General features: G+C 43.5%; 2 protein-coding genes across 3 annotated transcripts in view; both read right to left on the bottom strand.

Annotated features, from left to right (window-relative positions):
* The window catches only part of LOC131926459 (H-2 class I histocompatibility antigen, D-37 alpha chain-like), a 61,452-nt gene that overhangs the window by 29,358 nt on the left and 14,132 nt on the right, over positions 1-17,962 (bottom strand). The window lies entirely within an intron of this gene.
* The window catches only part of LOC131893712 (H-2 class I histocompatibility antigen, TLA(B) alpha chain-like), a 6,352-nt gene continuing 2,537 nt past the window's right edge, over positions 14,148-17,962 (bottom strand). The window contains exons 3-5 of the mRNA XM_059243822.1: positions 15,355-15,642; positions 15,118-15,228; positions 14,148-14,212 (exon numbers count right to left, since the gene is read on the bottom strand). Coding sequence (XP_059099805.1) covers positions 14,148-14,212; positions 15,118-15,228; positions 15,355-15,642 — 464 coding nt within the window. The remainder of the gene's footprint in view (positions 14,213-15,117; positions 15,229-15,354; positions 15,643-17,962) is intronic.

The raw sequence follows: 17,962 nt of genomic DNA, 5'->3' as shown, positions 1-17,962 counted from the left end.
GAAAATATATATTTTTTATATATATTATTGAGAGGCAGGGGTTTTATGCTCGAGAGAAAAGGAAAGCAGACTGGAAGGATGTCCGATGCTGCAGCGAAATTCTCTTCTGTCAAAATTTTCTATCTTCTATCCCTTTCTCAATTTCTATCTGTGAAAAATAAGTATAAGGCATGGGGTAGTAAAATAGTGTAGGAAAAACTTAGAAGTGTAAGATTGTGTAGGAAAAAATAAGTAAGGCAACTAGACAGAAAAACTCTTCAATTTTCTAACTTTGGGGGCTCTGAATGCAAACTGGGGGAAAAAATCTTTCTTTGGGCTTTACGGGTAGTAAAAAAGCTCTTCTTTGAGCTTATGGGGAAGAAAAAGTTTCCTATGGAAGCTTTTTGACCTGGGGACAGCTGAAATGCTAAATCCAAGCGGCAGGAGAAAGTGATTTCTCCCTGAGGCAAAAATGGGGGTGTAAAAAGCCAAAGTTTAAAGTTGGGAAGTTTTGGGAAAAGTTGGTCTTTCTCTTTTGGGAAGAAAAAAAATCTTTCTCTTAAACTAAAAAGCTTTTCTTGGAAATTTTTTTTGTGGGGGGAATCTCTAAAAAAGCCTTAATCTTTCAAACTTAAAAACTAAAGCCTCTAACCTCTCTCAGAAGCACAAGATTAGAATCACCTGGAGATTAGAGTGAGAATTATCTCCGAGTCGCTTTAAGAAAAAAAGACCTCTTGATCAAAATGGGGCAGGAAAATAGTAATCAGACCTTTAAAGAGTCACTTATAGAAAGACTAAAAAACAAAGGCGTTAAGGTGGAACTACAACAAGTACAGAGGTTCTTAAAGTTTGTAGAGGAATTGTGTCCCTGGTTTCCTGAATATGGGAAGCTGAATGAGGATTCCTGGGAGAGAGTTGGAGTTGAAATAAAAAAATGCGAAGAAAAACACGGGCCAGAAAATATTCCCGTGGAAGCCCTTGGCCTGTGGGCATTAATCCGGGATAATTTAGATCCTAACCCTGAAAAGCAGGAGGGATCATTCCCTAAGGCAGATGAGGTGGAGACACAACCCTCTGCTCTGCCAGCAGGACCTGAAAACCCTTGTACAGCACCGCTTAAACAGGGTCTGGTTTCTCTTGGCCATGACGCTAAGTTTAAGGAACAAAAATCTTGGAATAAGACAAGGGAGGAACTGAAAAACTTGAAAAGCCTAGTAACTTCTCTTACTCAAAAAGTAGAAACTCTCCAAGTCTCCCCTCTCCCCTCTGTAGGGGTGGAACTAGACTCACCTGGGCAGGCGTCTTTTAGACTGGAAAAGCCACCCTGTAATTGCCATAGTGCAGAGATCCTCCGAGGCAATGTGAACTCTCTCTGTTAAAGCTACATCTCCTCTTCAAGCTAGCCTCCAGGAAGCTGCTAGTAAGGGGGAAGAAATTCAAGGCTTTCAAATGTTCCCTGTCCTGGAAGAGCAGGACCGCCAGGGTAATATCATAAGAGTGCATGTTCCCATTCCTTTCAAACAGCTTAAGGAGTTAAAAACAGCATATAGTCAATATGGCCCAACTGCTCCTTTCACAACAGCATTGTTAGAAAGCCTGGCTTTAGAAGTTTTGCCCCCGTGTGATTGGAAACAAATGGCCCGAGCATGTCTATCTGGAGGTGACTATCTGCTGTGGAAAAGTGAGTTCATGGAACAGTGTCAGGCCACGGCTGAAATAAATCGGGCACAACAGATTCCTATCACCTTTGATAATGCTCGCTGGGGAAGGCCCTTATCAAGAGATAGGTCAACAGTTAAACTTTGATATAGTGGTGTATGCTCAGGTTCAGGCCACTGCCAAAAGGGCTTGGAATACGCTTCCATCATCAGGAAGACAAACTGAGGATCTGTCCAAGATAAGGCAAGGGCCTGATGAGTTATTTCAAGATTTTGTTTCCAGATTAATGCAAATGGCTAGCAGATTAATTAGCGATTCAGAAGCTGGACTTTTACTTGTAAAACAACTTGCATATGAAAACGCCAATGCAGCATGTCAGGCCGCGATACTCCCTTTTAGAAAAAAGGGAAACATTTCTGACTATATCCGACTTTGTTCTGACATAGGACCATCATACAATCAAGGGATAGTCATGGCCGCAGCATTACAAGGAAAAACGGTTAGGGATGTTCTATACCAGCAAAGACACCCTAATTCCAGACAAGGGAAAGATACTGGACCTCCTGGAAGTTGTTTTGGGTGTGGACAGATGGGACATTATATTAGAAGTTGCCCTGGCAAGAGAAGGGGCTTCTGATCAAATAGAGAGCCTGGGTTATGCCCAAGATGTAGGAGAGGGAAACACCGGGCTAGCGAATGCACATCAAGGGCAAACACCCAGAAGAGTCCGTTCCAGGAAAACGGACGGAGGGGCCCGCCCCAGGCCCCGACAAAATAGACCTTTGGGGTAAATCAGCAGTCAATCCTCCGGCAAAGAAATATATTCAAGACCTCTATAGGGCAACACCAGGTAGTGCTGGATTAGACCTCAGTTCTTCCATCTATACAGTTTTGACCCCTGAAATGGGAATGCAAGCCCTCCCTACAGGTGTTTATGGACCTTTGCCACAGGGCTCTGTGGGGTTATTGTTGGGCAGAAGTAGTACTACCATGCAAGGAATTCTAGTTGCCCCTGGAGTGATTGATGCTGACTATATGGGAGAAATAAAGGTGATGACTCATTCACCCACAAGAATTTCAGTAATAAAGATTGGTCAGAGACTTGCCCAGTTAATCTTACTTCCTCAAATACAAACAAAAAATCCAATCAAAAGAGATAAGAGAGGAGAGGCTGGATTTGGTTCGTCAGATGCCTATTGGTTACAAGCCATAGGACCACAACGCCCAGAACTTACATTAGTCATAAATGGGAAAATTTTCTCAGGTCTTTTAGATACAGGCGCAGATTTATCTGTTATATCTGCTAGTCAATGGCCTGCTATGTGGCCCAAAATGGAGACTATTATACTTATAAGATTAAAAAAATCTTTCTCTTAAACTAAAAAGCTTTTCTTGGAAAATTTGGGGGGGGGGGAATCTCTAAAAAAGCCTTAATCTTTCAAACTTAAAAACTAAAGCCTCTAACCTCTGCAAGGGATTGGTCAAACTCAGTGTCCCGAGCAGAGCAGCAATGAGCTCTCCTGGAGAGATGAGGAGGGTCATGAAGGGACTTTTTGGCCATACATTGTCCCTCACTTGCTGGTAAATTTGTGGGGTCGAGATGTTATGAGCCGTATGGGAGTATACTTATACAGTCCTGATACAACTATCTATGAACAAGAAGTTCCTGACCAAAAGTTAATGGAAATGTCATCTTTAACTCCTAAAGATAAGGACATTATGGAGCATTTTTAGGAAGGGTCATTGAGCAGCCTGTACTCCATGCAGACCCTATAACCTGGAAATCCGATCAGCCTGTGTGGATAGATCAATGGCCCCTAACAGAAGAAAAAATACAGGCTGTCCAGCAGTTAGTACAGGAGCAGCTGGATAGTGGTCATGTTGAACCTTCTAATTCTCCCTGGAATTCTCCTATTTCCTCATCAAAAAGAAGTCAGGGAAATGGAGATGATTACAGGATTTGAGAAAGATTAATGAAACCATACAACCTACGGGAGCTTTGCAGCCTGGATTGCCTATCCCTACTGCTATACCAGAAAATACGTATAAAATTATTTTGGATTTGAAGGATTGTTTTTATACCATTCTTTTAGCTCCCCAAGACTGTCAAAGATTTGCATTTAGTGTTCCCTCAGTCAACTTTAAAGAACCCATGAAAAGATTCCACTGGAAAGTTTTGCCCCAAGGAATGGTCAATAGCCCAACACTGTGTCAGAAATTCGTAGCTCAAGCTATCCAGAGAGTTAGAGAGCAGGTTCAACAGGCTTATATTATTCATTACATGGGTGATATTTTGCTTGCGCATACAGATGAAGAAATTTTGCTTGGCACTTTCGGACGGCTTCAGCACTGTCTTACCCGTGCAGGGTTAATTATCGCTCCAGAAAAAGTGCAAAGACACTCGCCTTTTCATTATTTAGGACATGTCTTATACCCTAAGGGGATAAAGCCTCAAAAATTGGAAATAAGAAAGGATGAGTTAAAAACTTTAAATGACTTTCAAAAATTATTGGGGGAGATTCAATGGTTGCGCCCTTATTTAAAAGTATTTACTGGTGATTTGAAACCTTTAAGTGGTATTTTAAAAGGAGATAATAACTCTAATTCACCCAGAGAGTTAACTGAAAAAGGTAGACAAGTTCTTCTGCAAGTTGAAAAGGCTATTCAAAACCAGCAAATACATTACATTAATTACGCCCTACCTTGGTATGCACATATTTTGCCCACTAGACATACTCCTACAGCAGTATTATGGCAAAACAAGCCTCTCTTATGGCTACATCTTCCTGTTTCACCAGCCAAGCATTAAATCCATACTATGAGTCTGTAGCTTGCTTGGTACAAAAAAGCAGAATTGAGTCTAGACGTTATTTTGGTAAAGAACCTATGGTAATTAATGTTCCTTTTACAAAGCAGCAAGTTGATTGGCTTTTTCAAAACAGTGATTCTTGGGCAATTGCTTTTTTCCCAGTTTTCAGGCCAACTTGATAGTCAATTCCCAGCTGATCCATTATTGCAATTCGTTCAAATGCATTCCTTTGTATTTCCTAAAATTGTTATGAAAGACCCTGTAGAAGATGCTGTGTTAGTTTTCACTGATGGATCTTCTAATGGAAAGGCTGCTTATGTTATTAATGGAAAAAGTTATGTAGTACAAACAACCCCAGCCTCTGCACAGATAGTGGAATTACTGGCAGTGAACATGGTTTTTCAGGTTCTTGAAGACAGATCATTGAACCTATACACAGACAGTCAATATATTTATAGAGCTCTTCAAGTCATAGAAACTGTTCCCTATATTGGCGCTAATAACAACCAAGTCCAAATGTTGTTTCAACAAATTCAAGACACTATTCACAAAGGAAAGCTGCCATGCTTTGTGGGCCATATTAGAGCTCACTCCAATCTTCCTGGTCCTTTAGCTGGGGGTAAGGCGATGGCCTATAAGTTAACAAAGATAGTAGCATTATCCCAAGTGGAAATGGCTCAGCAGTCACATGCTCTTCATCATCAAAATAGCAAAAGCTTAAAAAAGCAATTCAAGCTGGGTGGTGGTGGTGCACGCCTTTAATCCCAGCATTCGGGAGGCAGAGCCAGGCGGATCTCTATGAGTTCGAGGCCAGCCTGGACTACCAAGTGAGTTCCAGGAAAAGCGCAAAGCTACACAGAGAAACCTTGTCTTGAAAAACCAAAAAAAAAAAAAAAAAAGGCAATTCAATCTTACCAAAGAAGCAGCTCGTCAAATAGTTAAACGATGCGAGGTATGTCCAAAATATTTCCCTGTCCCTCACTTAGGGGTAAACCCTCAAGGTCTTCTTCCCAATCATCTATGGCAAATGGATGTTACGAATATTGCAGAATTTGGCAAATTAAGATATGTGCATGTGACCATTGACATTTATTCAGGATTTTTAATGGCTAGTGCACAACCTGGGGAAGCTACAAAGCATGTAATTATGCACTTCTTGAAGTGTTTTTCATATATGGGTTTACCAAAAATTATTAAAACTGATAATGGTTCTGGATATAGTAGTAAGGCATTTCAACAATTTTGTACCCAATGGGAAATCGTACATAAAACAGGTATTCCTTATAATCCTCAGGGACAAGGTATTGTGGAAAGGGCTCATAGCAGTCTTAAAATACAACTTCAAAAAATATAAAAAAGGAAGAAATTTACCCTCAATCGCCACATAATGCATTAAATCATGCTCTTTTGGTTCTGAACTTTTTGAATATGGATGTCTATGAACAGTCTGCTGCAGATAGATTTTGGCACAGTGGCACCCAAGCGGCTTTTTCTCAAGTGAAATGGAAAGATCCCTGCTCGGGATTATGGAAGGGTCCTGATCCTGTGTTAGTATGGGGTTGAGGACATGATTGTGTTTTTTCACAAGAGGGGAATGAAGCTTGGTGGTTACCGGAGCATTTCCTAAGGAGCGTGGAACTAGGAAAGGTCAGCTCCAATGACGTTTCTATAAAGAAACCAGAATGAAAGTGGCTCGATCAGTGTTTCTGAGGTTTTGTCACTGGTTAATGCAAACAGTGAGGAAACAGAGTTCAGAGCTGTGCCGCTTTTGGCTTTACTAGGTCCTTTAGAAAAATACTTTATATCACCTAGTAGCTGTGCAGTATTTGGCAAAGAGCTTTACAGCAGCTAAATATGGTAATTTAACCCTCAGGGTGAAGTGAAGTTTTTCGGTAGAACAAACCAAACGTACTGCTGTAATAGAAACGTTTGTCTGAATTGAAGCACTTAGGGGAGCTATCATGAATTTGGGTGAAGGGACAGCCTCTAGTTAAAAACCGTCTACCGCTGACAGTGCATCTCTGCCGGTTACGGAACGGCTGAGGGAACTGGTAACTTTGCAGTGTGGTGTCATCCCGGGAAGGTTATAGTCCCCTAGCAACAACTATCACAATTCTATAACAACAACACTCACTAAATCCCAGTGTTTTATAGCAAAGCTGACTATAAACTCTAAACTTTAGAAATGATGTATGTACTTCCTGTCTAGTTACGAGAATCTTTCTAATAGAGATAGTAATAATAATTAAGAGTAAGAAATAGAAAAAGATGAAAATAAGATATGTGAGTTTGTAAAAATTCTCTTGTTAGATCTGTGTTAAGAAATCTTTAGGTGTTTGCTAAGTTAAATATATGCTAATGGTAGCCCTGTATAAGTTTGTAAATAGATCTATAGAGTTCCTTTAAGAATATAAGCTTAAAAAAAAAAAAAAAAAAAAAAAGAATATAAGCTTGTGGGGCTGAAGAGATGGCTCAGTGGTTAAGAGCACCGACTGCTCTTCCAGAGGTCCTGAGTTCAATTCCCAGCAACCACATAGTGGCTCACAACCACTTGTAATGAGATCTGGTGCCCTCTTCTGGCCTGCAGGGACACATGCAGGCAGAATATTATGTATATATAATAAATAAATAAATCTTTAACAAAAAAAAGAATATAAGCTTGCAAGAAAGATACTAGTTGTAAATGTAATCTATTCCTAATGTATATGGTGAAAGAACCCGAGACACAAAAGGTTAGTGTCCCAGCAGACTGCAAAGTAGGCAGTCTGAATGGTTTCAAAAGCTCCAGAAGCCGCTAAGAATGGCGGACGCCAGAACCAGCACAAGGCATCCGCAGCTGAGATCTGTGGAAAATCGATGCAACACAGAAAAACCTGAGCTAACATCAAAAACGGTGCGGTTTAGAATACTACTATACCTAAAAAGGTCTCTGGCTTGAGAATAAGTTCAGAGACGCTTGTTTGAACAAAAATTGTTAACTGCAAAAAGTTTTGGTTGAAAAACGTCTCTTCGGGGGCTGGAGAGATGGCTCAGAGGTTAAGAGCACTGGCTCTTCTTCTAGAGGTCCTGAGTTCAATTCCCAGCAACCACATGGTGGCTCACAACCATCTACAACGAGATCTGGTGCCCTCTTCTGGCCTGCAGGCTGAACACTCACTGTATACATAATTAATAAATAAATCTTTAAAAAAAAAAGAAAAAGAAAAAAGAAAAATGTCTCTTCATATTTTGAAGTGAAAGCCTAATACCAGAATTTATTTGTTTGAACTTTTTGAACTTAAAATGAGATAAAACTACAAAAAGATTTTGGTTATGGATTTCTTCATATTTGGAAGGCTAGTACCAGAATTTATCATTTGAATTTTGGGACTTAAGAAATGAAATGAACAGTAGAGATTTCATTGCAATGGGACAATTTTGAGTTTACTTATAATAATGACCTAAGAACTGTTTTCTGGAATTGGGTTAAAAATGGAACTGTTTAAATGAAGAAATTTATTATTTCTACCTAGAATCAAGATGCAGTTATATGCTTTATTAATTGGTGATTCATGAATTGTTTTGTGGAACTATTTATGTAAAAATGAAATTACTTACAGAACTGATTTTGTGTTACAAATGGAACTGTTTAAATGGAAAAGTTTGGGTTTTCTAACTAGGCTTGAGATTTTGCTTAAATTATAAAGAAAAAGGGGAGAGTTAATATTCCTTAGTCTAATTTCAAAAGTTGTTTGAGTGGATTAATGTCATGTTTTTGTTAGTAAGAAATGCAAATGGAGTATATTAAGAGACTACTTTTAAAGTGTAAAGAGTTTTATTAAGAAACTGCTTTTGGATGTTTTGCTAAGTTTTCAAAGTGTTAATGGTTAGACTGAGAAGATTGCTTTTCAATATGGGTTTGTAGGAATTGTATGAGTTTGGGTTCTTCTAACTAGGTTTGAGATTTTGTTTAAAAAATTATAAAGAAAAGGAGGAGTTATGAGGTTGAATTATGTTTGCAGAAATTATATTTACCCTATTGATATTAATGCACCCTGGTTTTGTGGAGTTAAGGAATATTTAAGTTTGATGTGAATACATCGAAGTTTTTCCTATGTTCTGTTAGCAAGAAAATTCAAATGATTAAGAGTTAAAGTTGTAAGACGGAGAAAATTGTTAACTATATATTGCACCGTATACGCTAATTCAAATGGTTCTGTTGGGAGTTTGCTTTGTGTTGTAAGGCTGAGAAAATTGTGACTATTTATATTTATGTTAACCTGTTAATGGTAATGATGAAGCTAAGGGATTCTTTAAGTTTGTAGTCGCCTTAAGAGTTTTTGGTTTAGAAAGGGCTTGAGGCAGCTAAGACTACTGTAGTCACCTTGGACCTAATTCAAAAGAGAAATGCCATCTTTATCATCCTCTACTCCCATATTGGGAGGTGTAACAGCTATGGAGATTGCTGTAAGCCATTAATAGTTATTTTTTATATATTAAGAAAGGGGGAGCCGGGCGGTGGTGGCGCACGCCTTTAATCCCAGCACTCGGGAGGCAGAGCCAGGCGGATCTCTGTGAGTTCGAGGCCAGCCTGGGCTACCAAGTGAGTCCCAGGAAAGGCGCAAAGCTACACAGAGAAACCCTGTCTTGAAAAACCAAAAAAAAAAAAAAAAAAAAAAAAAGAAAGGGGGACCTGTGGGAGCCCGTTCTCTGGTTCCTCATGGCTTTACCCAGCAGGTCCGCATAGAGGATGATTAGGACCACGGGCCTGAGTGCAGGTGTCTGAGATGGTCTGCACTTGGCTGTGCTGGGGGAGGAGGTCTTTTGCTCCACCCCTTGGCATCTCTATAAAAACCCTGGGGCAGAGACAGTTGGGGCTGTTGGAAAAGGTTCCAGGCCCTCTCGAGGCTATCCTTTATTTTCTATCTGTTTATCTCCGCAAGATTCTCCTCAATAAATCCTTCTATCTAATATTTCCTGCTGCTCGCACTCAAGAAAACTCTGGGAAACTGTGGGGGTGGTGGGTAAACGCCCCAAACCAGTCCTCTCTGCTGATCCTACAGACAGGAGTGAGATTCTCAAAGATGGGAAATGGGAGAAACTCCAGGCAACATCCCTGGAAGGAGGCAGGAGCTCAGGAGACTGAAGTTCATCTCAGGCCACAGTCTCCTGTGTGCAGGGGACTTGAGGGGACCAGGATGGAAAATGCCTCCTCCTGCTGTCACTCAGGGACCCCAAAGGGGGATGAGACAGGCACCACTCACAGGAACAAGAACAGGCCTAGTCCTCCATACAAACTAAAAAGACAAGAAATAAACAGAAAAGACAGGGTGAAGAGCCATGACCAGGTCAGAGCCCAGTCTGATCTGTCACAGCAGCCCTGGCTGCTCACAATCCTGGGGACAGGACAAGGCTCTGTCATCCCAGTGTCCCTGTGATCACAGACTCTGTCAGCATGTGGTTATACTAAGTGACAAGGACAAGAGCCAAGGAGGACATAGCTGAGGACTGACCACAACAATTCACACATGGACTGAGCTCCCCCTGGCTCAGCCCCATCCTCACTCAGCTCCCACAGACTCCTCCTGTCTCCCTGACAGTCAGTGCAGAAAACACAGATTCTGGAAAGTTCTCCAAGCTGCCATTCATTGTCTCCACCACACTTTAAGAATTCTCTAATTTAACCTGCCAGTCTCTCAGGTCAAGGACGTGAACAATCAAGTTGACATTCAGATTCTTATTTTCAGTTGGGAAGTCAGGAGATGCAGCTTAGGGCAGCATGGAGGTGGCAGGATGGAGATGTCCCCTCCTGTCTGCTGGACCAGGAAGGTTGACTGTGGAAGGGAACACAGGCAGACTGTAGATGCAGAGCTTTGTTTCTTGTGTAAATGAAGCTCAGACCATCCCTTGCCTTCAGGCCTAGTAGCATTGCAGAGCTATTGACTCAGGACAATAGGGCTTTTTGCATAACCAGGTGCAGTGAGGACTGGAGCGGAATTTCTGGGTCAGGCAGAACCAGAGGCCAGAGAGAAGAAAGGAGGCAGAGTTTCTCAGAGCCAGGAGTAAGGAGCAAGGAAGGAGAGATGGAAGAGAAAGGAACAGAGGATAAAGATGAGGTTGAAAGCATAGGAGCTTTATTAGGACTATGAGAAGACAGGAAAAGTAGGTACAGAGAGGAGCTGAATGTGAGGATGGAGCTGAAGCTGTATAGATAGAATTTTGTCTTAGAGAAATAAAGTAAACAGATGAAAGAGCATGGTGTACATAGATTCTTTTCCCTCAGATAACCCCAGACTCTACATAGCATCTTCCCCAGGACCCTGGGAGGAATCTTCTCAGGGCAGGCCTCTGGGAAATTCCCAACTGTAGTAGGCAGTTCAGGTGGTCCTCATCCTCTCTGGCTGTGAGGTGCTGGCTAGCAAAATGTGGGACAAGTTGAAGCCACAGTGGCAGGTGGGGTTGTGGGGTGGGGGCTGGTGCAACTGCCTTGGCAGCTCCTGCATCCGGTCCATGAGATGGCAGATTAGGCACTGGATGCAGGTGGTGATGTCAGAGCACACCAGACAACTCAGAATGGAGTTCTGGTTGATCTGCAGACTGAGTGCCCATCTGGGGTCAGCTCATTGCAGGGTGGAGGGTAGGTGTTGCCTCAGAGCAGCCCTGTTACACAGGACCAGGAGACCTTGGTGACAAGTCCCCAAGAGCCACAGAGAGCAAGATCCCAGTGACTCTGAGGCTCTCCATCAGGTGCTGCTGCTGGCCTCACTGTGTGTGTTTGCTGCATTGAGAAGGCACAGAGCTCCAAAATGAGAATTCCAGGCACAGCTTGTCTCCTCCCACCTGGCAACAGGAGGCTGTCTCCTCTCCAGTTCAATCCCAGAATTCTGTGCACCAGTCTAACTGCATCCAGGGCTTCTGGTTGGCCTGCCAGTCTTGCACCAAGGACCTCTCAGCTCCAATGAGCTCACAAACTCAGAGCTAACTGTGCCACCTGCTGCTGCTGATCTGTGTGCTTGTGGATCCCTGGTCCCACCTGGTCCAGGTCACTCAGTTTTTCATTTCTCGATGACTTCTTGGTGAATGACTGTTGTGCCCAGATCGTGACCCCCAGAGAGACCACCAAAGACGAGCATGCCGGAATGCAAATGCATGGTTTAATTCTGGATATCCAAAAGCAATACAAGCCTAGGCAGGGACTTCGTCCAATACATCCAACTCAGTGGAGGCTGGAGGAAGCACCCACCTATCTGCAAGCTCAGCTTTTAAAGGGAAAAGTCACAAGGTTACATCGTTTAGGGGTGCTAGTACGGGTACAATTCTGATTGGCTCGCTTCTAGGGGCTTCTAGAAATTACTTCTAAGGGAGTGGTTGCCCGCCACCATTTCTCATTGGCTGCCCTCAGGTGGGGGCATTTTTATGGTCAGTTACCCTGGAAACCAGGGAGAGGACATTCCATAGTCTGGCAGGCATTACCTCATGACTATCTTGTGACTCTTTACTTTTACACTTCCTGGTTTCTGGAATCTGAACTGACTGGTTTCAGTAACTAATGGCCTATTCCCAAAAGGAAAAATCTTAGGCCTTAATTTTAGGGTGAAAGCATTTTGGTCTTATTTCTAAGATGGCTCATTTTGGTCTCACAGACTAAAGCAGGAGTCTTGCTCCAGGACTCTAAGTCCCAGGCCTGAAGGTTTAAGTGTCAGGTGGTGGGACACACCATGCAGGTCCCCTCCCAGTTCCCCGCCCAGCCTGTCCCCAGCGCTAGGAGCCAAGCATGCCCCTTGTGAGCCACCAGGACGAATGTTCAGATTGGGGTTCTGGTGGGAAGGAGCAGGATCTAAAAAATGTGAATTGTCACAGTGAAGGCAAGAACCTGTGGGTGGGCTCTGGGAGGGGCTGCACTGCACCTCCTTCCCCTCCTGGGGTCTGGTCTGCCCAAGGCCTCTCAGTCTCCTGAGGTTTTCTCTGCATATGTTTTGTCTTTGGCTGGATGAGCTGTATTTGGTGCACCAAGAGGTCTCTGGACTTGGTGGCTCCTTTGCAGGTCAGCAAGCCCTTTTTGTTCAGGCTCCTTTTTAACTACTAAATGAATCATGACGTTGTGTGTATTTGTGGGCTATCCTGTGATGGTTCACACCCACATACATGGTATAACATCTGAACGGGAATAAACACATCTCCTCAAAGGCGTGTGGTTTCTTTGGTGAAAATGTTTAGGATCTTGCCAACAGGCTCTCTGAAAGCTCTAGCCTATTGTGGCTTTCTAGTCACCTCACCTTGCAGCCGCCCCTCACTCTTCACCTCTACCTAACTGTAGCTATTTCTCAGGGCCCCTCACTGCCATTGTCCCTACCCAATCTGTGGTTGGGTCTGAGGGTCTGGCACACTCAAGTCCCCATCAGGATCCTCAAGGAAGTCAAGGTATGAGCCCTCTGCAAGATACCCTGGGGTTGCAGTGACTTTTTTGCTTGTTTGTTTGTTTTGTTTTTGTTTTGAGACAGGATCTCTCTATGTAGAGAACTGTTCTGGAACTCACTACGAACAGACTGGCCTAGAAATTAGAGATTCACCTGCTTGTGCCTCCCATGTGCTGGGATTAAAGGTGTGCAATGGCTTTCTTACAGCATTGTTCTCAGAGCAGCAAGAGGAGCCTCTTTCCCCACCCACCCAGGGCAGTGTCTCTGGACCCTGAGCCCCAGACTGTCACCCTTGGGTCCCAACGTAGGACACCAGCACCATCTGAATAGAAACAGGCCTTGTCCTTCCCAGAAACTAGGGAGGAGAGCCACAGCCTGGAAGGAGCCCAGGTTCACTGCCACTGCTGCCCTGGTTACTCATAATCCTGGACACAGGACCTGGCCTGGCCAAGTTAGATCGCGGGCCCTGTCAGCATGTGGTTCTACAACAGATGTGGAGACCAGATCCAGGAGGTGACAGCGCTGAGGAGTGACCACATCAAAGCCCACCCGCTATGAGCCATATCTGGGCACAGCACTGTTTACACTCAGCTCCCACAGCTGCATCCTGTCCTGTTGTTTGAATTCTTAAATGGTCTCTTAACTGAAAAATTAAACCCTGAACCAGATATTGAGGTAAAAGCTGAAAGATCAGAGAAGGAGAGCAAGCAACAGCCATGTCTCACCTCACCAGCTCTATGAATCCTCTGACTGAAATCCTCCCAGTCTGAACTGGGTCTCAGCTGAACTGCCTTTGGATTCTATCTCCTCATACCTTTATACTGTTCTCTGTCCAACAATGCCACTTCCTGGGATTAAAGGCATGTGTGCTTCCCAGAACTGGGATTAAAGGTATGTGCCACCACTGCCTGGCTCTGTTTCTCTCCTAGGCTGGATCAGCTCATGTAGCCCAGTGTGACCTCGAACTCCCAGAGATCCAGATGGATCTCTGCCTCCAGAGTGATAGGATTAAAGATGCTCCACCAGTGCCTGACCTCTATGTCTAATTTAGTGGCTGGCTCTGTCCTCTGATTATCAGGCTAATTTATTAGGGTATACAATATATCACCACACTGTCCCGCTGAATACTCACAGCACAAGGAACACAGATTCCAGAAGGTTCTCCATGCTGCTAGTTATTTCCTTCACAAAAATTTAATAATTCACTCTTTCATTTACCCACCAATCAAACATCAGGTGAAGAACTTGAACAATGAAGTTCATGTACAGATACTTATTTTCAGTGGGGAAGTCATTTCTGCAGCTCAGGGCAGCGTGGAGCTGATTGGATGGAGATGTCCTATCCTGTTTGCTGAATTAGGGAGGTTGACTGTGGAAGGAAACACAGGGTGGTGTGGTGAGAGCATCCTGGTGTGCAGGGGCTGCACATTGAGCCCATAAGATCACAGGGAACTACAGACAATCTTGCCTAAAAATGACTGAGGGGCTCAGGCATCACAGCAGAGCCCTGAGCAGATCATATGTCACTCAGTATAGACCAGACAGATGTATTTATGCTACAGACCAAGAGTCATGAACTATCACTGTGAAGACAACATCCTAACCATCCACCACTCACTCACAGGTCCACATTCTCAGAGTTGCTGTGAACCATTCACATCCTCTTTGTCTCCCCCCACCCCCCAATCCATGATCTGCGTGTCTTTAACACAGTCTGTGAGAGTTCTAGGATAAAAAATTAACAAGATTTCAGAGGATTTGTCTGCAGGAGGAATTATGGTCTGGCTGAGCTTCTCACCAGCTCCTGCTCCAACCAAAGCCTCAGGGACAAAGCTTACCCAAACCTACCTGTAGCCTGAGCATAGTGCACAGTGATTCCACCTGTGAGAAATAAAGCTATGAGACTAGGGAAGCTCTGAACCCCAGGAAGTTTCCAGAACTGACAGCAGACCAGGGAAGAGTCAGGAGACATGAGGAAGGAGGTATGCAGGGAATGAACCAATTTCCAACCTGAGTCCTCAGCAGGGACCTTCCCGTCTGACTTATGGTCTCTGACCACTGAGAATTATGTCCCCATCACTTCCACCATGAGGGTTAGGAATCTATCCTTCATTTTCCCTATGCTTTACAGTAAGGTGACTGTTAGCACACAGACCCAGAGATGGGCACAGTTGCACATGTGTGTATGTGAGTTAGTTCCCGTTCAACCTGCACATTCCTTGAAGGTGTTGAATGGAAAAAAAAAAAAAAATCTCAGACCCTGCCCATCCATACCTCTGTTCTTCCTCATCCACATCATAACACCTCCAATGATAAAACCTAAGATCACCACAGCTCCAAGGACAGCACCAACAATGGTCATGATGGGGAAGGACTGAGGAGGCTCTAGGAAAGGAAGGGAAAGGAAGGGAAGGTGAGGGTCATGGTTCCAGCTCTCAGGCCTGACTCTGCCCAGGGTCTGTAGAAGGCTCCAGCTATCTTTGTCCCATTTGCACCCAAAGCTCTACTTACCCCATCTCAGGGTGAGGGGCTCAGGCAGACCCTCATGGTGCACATGGCATGTGTATTTCATCTCCTCTCCAAAAGGCACCACCACAGCTGCCCACTTCTGGAAGCTTCCATCCCCTGCAGGTCTGGTCTCCACCAGTTCCATTTCCTGTGTCTGCTCCTCCTCATCTCTCTTCCAGGTCAGGGTGATGTCAGCAGGGTAGAAGCCCAGGGCCCAGCACCTGAGTGTGACATCACCTTGAGATCTGGGGTGATGGGTCACATGTGTCTCTGGTGGATCTGAGGGGAAGAGTTGGAAAGTTCAGGCGTTTGGCATTCTTGCTGGGGACTCTAGCAGGGTCCATGAGACCAACATGGGAAGGATCAGAAATGGGGTGATGGAGGGGTGAATATCCCCTGTGGCTTAGATACAGGTTTCTGGATAATCTCATCTTTGGCAAATTGTAGATATGGGTAAAATAGCCCAGGGTCAGTGAACTCTAGGTGTCACATCAGGAAAAGGGACTTCTCTCCTGACTGGGTGAGGCTGAGGGATCCAGCATCACTGATGTCATACTCCAGAGACCTTGAGTGTGGACAGAGAGAACTGGACCTGAGCAAGGCTGTGTCCCACACAGGTCTTCAGACTGAAGGTTAACTGCCTTGGTCATTTCAGGGACCTTCTCTTCTTCCCTGCTGAGACACACTCTGAACTGTCCTGACAGAAGGGTGAGCCTGGGAGAATCAGTCCCTGATAAAGGGTCAAGACACACCATAGAACTTTTCACCTCCCACATGGGAAAGATTGGGAGAGAAGTGGATATTATGTCATAAGCAGAGACACCCAGAGTTTCCTCTAAAGCCAGGAAGGAGACAAAGGTGTACACTCTCCACCATCTTATTTGATACAGTGATGATTTTATATAAGCTATCAGAATTAGACAGAAGATAGGCTTAAAGGAGATCCTAATAGGAAAGGAAGAAGTCACTCTGTCTCTATTTCCAGATAACACGTTTCTTTACTTAAAAGACCCTGTTGAGTTCACAGGAACATTCTTGGACCTAATAAACATTTATAGTTGCCAGATACATATATCAATATAAAAATATAACCTTTATTTATGCCAGCAGTGTATTTTTAGAAAAAGTGATTCCAAAATGTACAACATTTAAAGTCATTCCACCAGAATCAAGGGTTTAGAGATATCTCTAACCAGAGAAATGGAAGAACTCTGCAATGAAAACTTCAAGACACTGACACAGGAAATCACAGAAGAGAATGTCAGAGGATGGAAAGACAATCCATGCCCTGGACTGGCAGAGTTAATGTGACAATGGCCACACTACCGACATCATTATGTAGATAAAAAGCAATATTCCCAAAACCGAAGTATTTCATAGTTTTAGGAAAAAGACAAGAATCTGTACAGAATGACAAACAATATTAAGGTGTTATGATCCCAACCTCAAATTATACTAGAGCTATAGTCACAAAGACAGCCTGGAACAACATAAAACAGACGGGAGAATAAGGCATAGGACAGAGATCCTGTAAACAAGATGACAAAGGTATGAGTGCTTAATTTTAGACAAAGAACGCTAAAAACAAGTTGGAAAAAAGATCCCATTCTACCCATGAAGCCGCAACACTGTTTTTCTGCCTGAGAAGATGAATTTAGACTCTCACCTTTCATCTTGTGCAAAAGTAAACTTGAAACAGAGAGAAGACCTTATTAAATTCCAAATTGGAAACACCCAAACTTCAAGAAGACAACCTAGGGGAAACTCTTCCAGATCCTGGGGTAGACAATCACTTCAGAATAGGACAATATCAGAGGAACTAATCAGGCCATATATCTGCATGAAAATAAAGCCTCTTCACAGCACAGGACACAGTCAGCAGAGTGACCAGAAGCCACAACAGGAGGAAACCTGTACCAGATGCAGACAAGGGACTAGAGTCCTCAGTTTACAGAGAACTGCAGAAACTAAATACCAAGGAACTACCATTGTCAATCAACTCATGGGGAGAGTACTGAATAGACAGTTATCTTAATAATAGAAAAAAACACTAATAGCCAGTATTCTTAGTGTGTTCAGTACCTCTAGCCTTCATGAAAATGCAGATTAAATCTACTTTAGGGGGCTGGAGAGTTGGGTCAGAGGTTAAGAGGACTGGATGCTCTTGCAGGGGACCTGGGTTAGATGTGCTGTATGTAACTCCAGTCCCAGGGGATCTGGCACCCTCTTCTGACCCCAGACACCAGGCACACACGTGGTGTACATCCACACATGCAGGCAAGACTCTCATCCACATAAAAGAATGAAATAAAATGAAAATTAAAACTGCTGAGATAGCCCTTCACCTCAGTGACCAACAAATTTTACAGAAAAAAAAATATGTTGGAGGGGTTGTGGAGAGGGGAAACATTCACTGTTGAAGGACTGCAATTTAATACAGTCATTGTGGAAATCATTTTGGACATTTCTTAAAAAAATTAAAAATAGAACTACCATATGACCCAGCTTTTTTATTCCTGGGCAGAAGTCCATGTCCTATGGTGAGATATTATACCTCATGGTTATTGTTGATTTATTCACTAGAGTAAAGTATTGGATTTATTCCATCAAC

The sequence above is a fragment of the Peromyscus eremicus genome, chromosome 16_21 (assembly GCF_949786415.1).
Source record: "Peromyscus eremicus chromosome 16_21, PerEre_H2_v1, whole genome shotgun sequence".
In the NCBI taxonomy this organism is placed as follows: domain Eukaryota; kingdom Metazoa; phylum Chordata; class Mammalia; order Rodentia; family Cricetidae; genus Peromyscus; species Peromyscus eremicus.
Note: the sequence above shows the minus strand (reverse complement) of the source record. Positions and strands in the feature narration are given on the sequence as shown.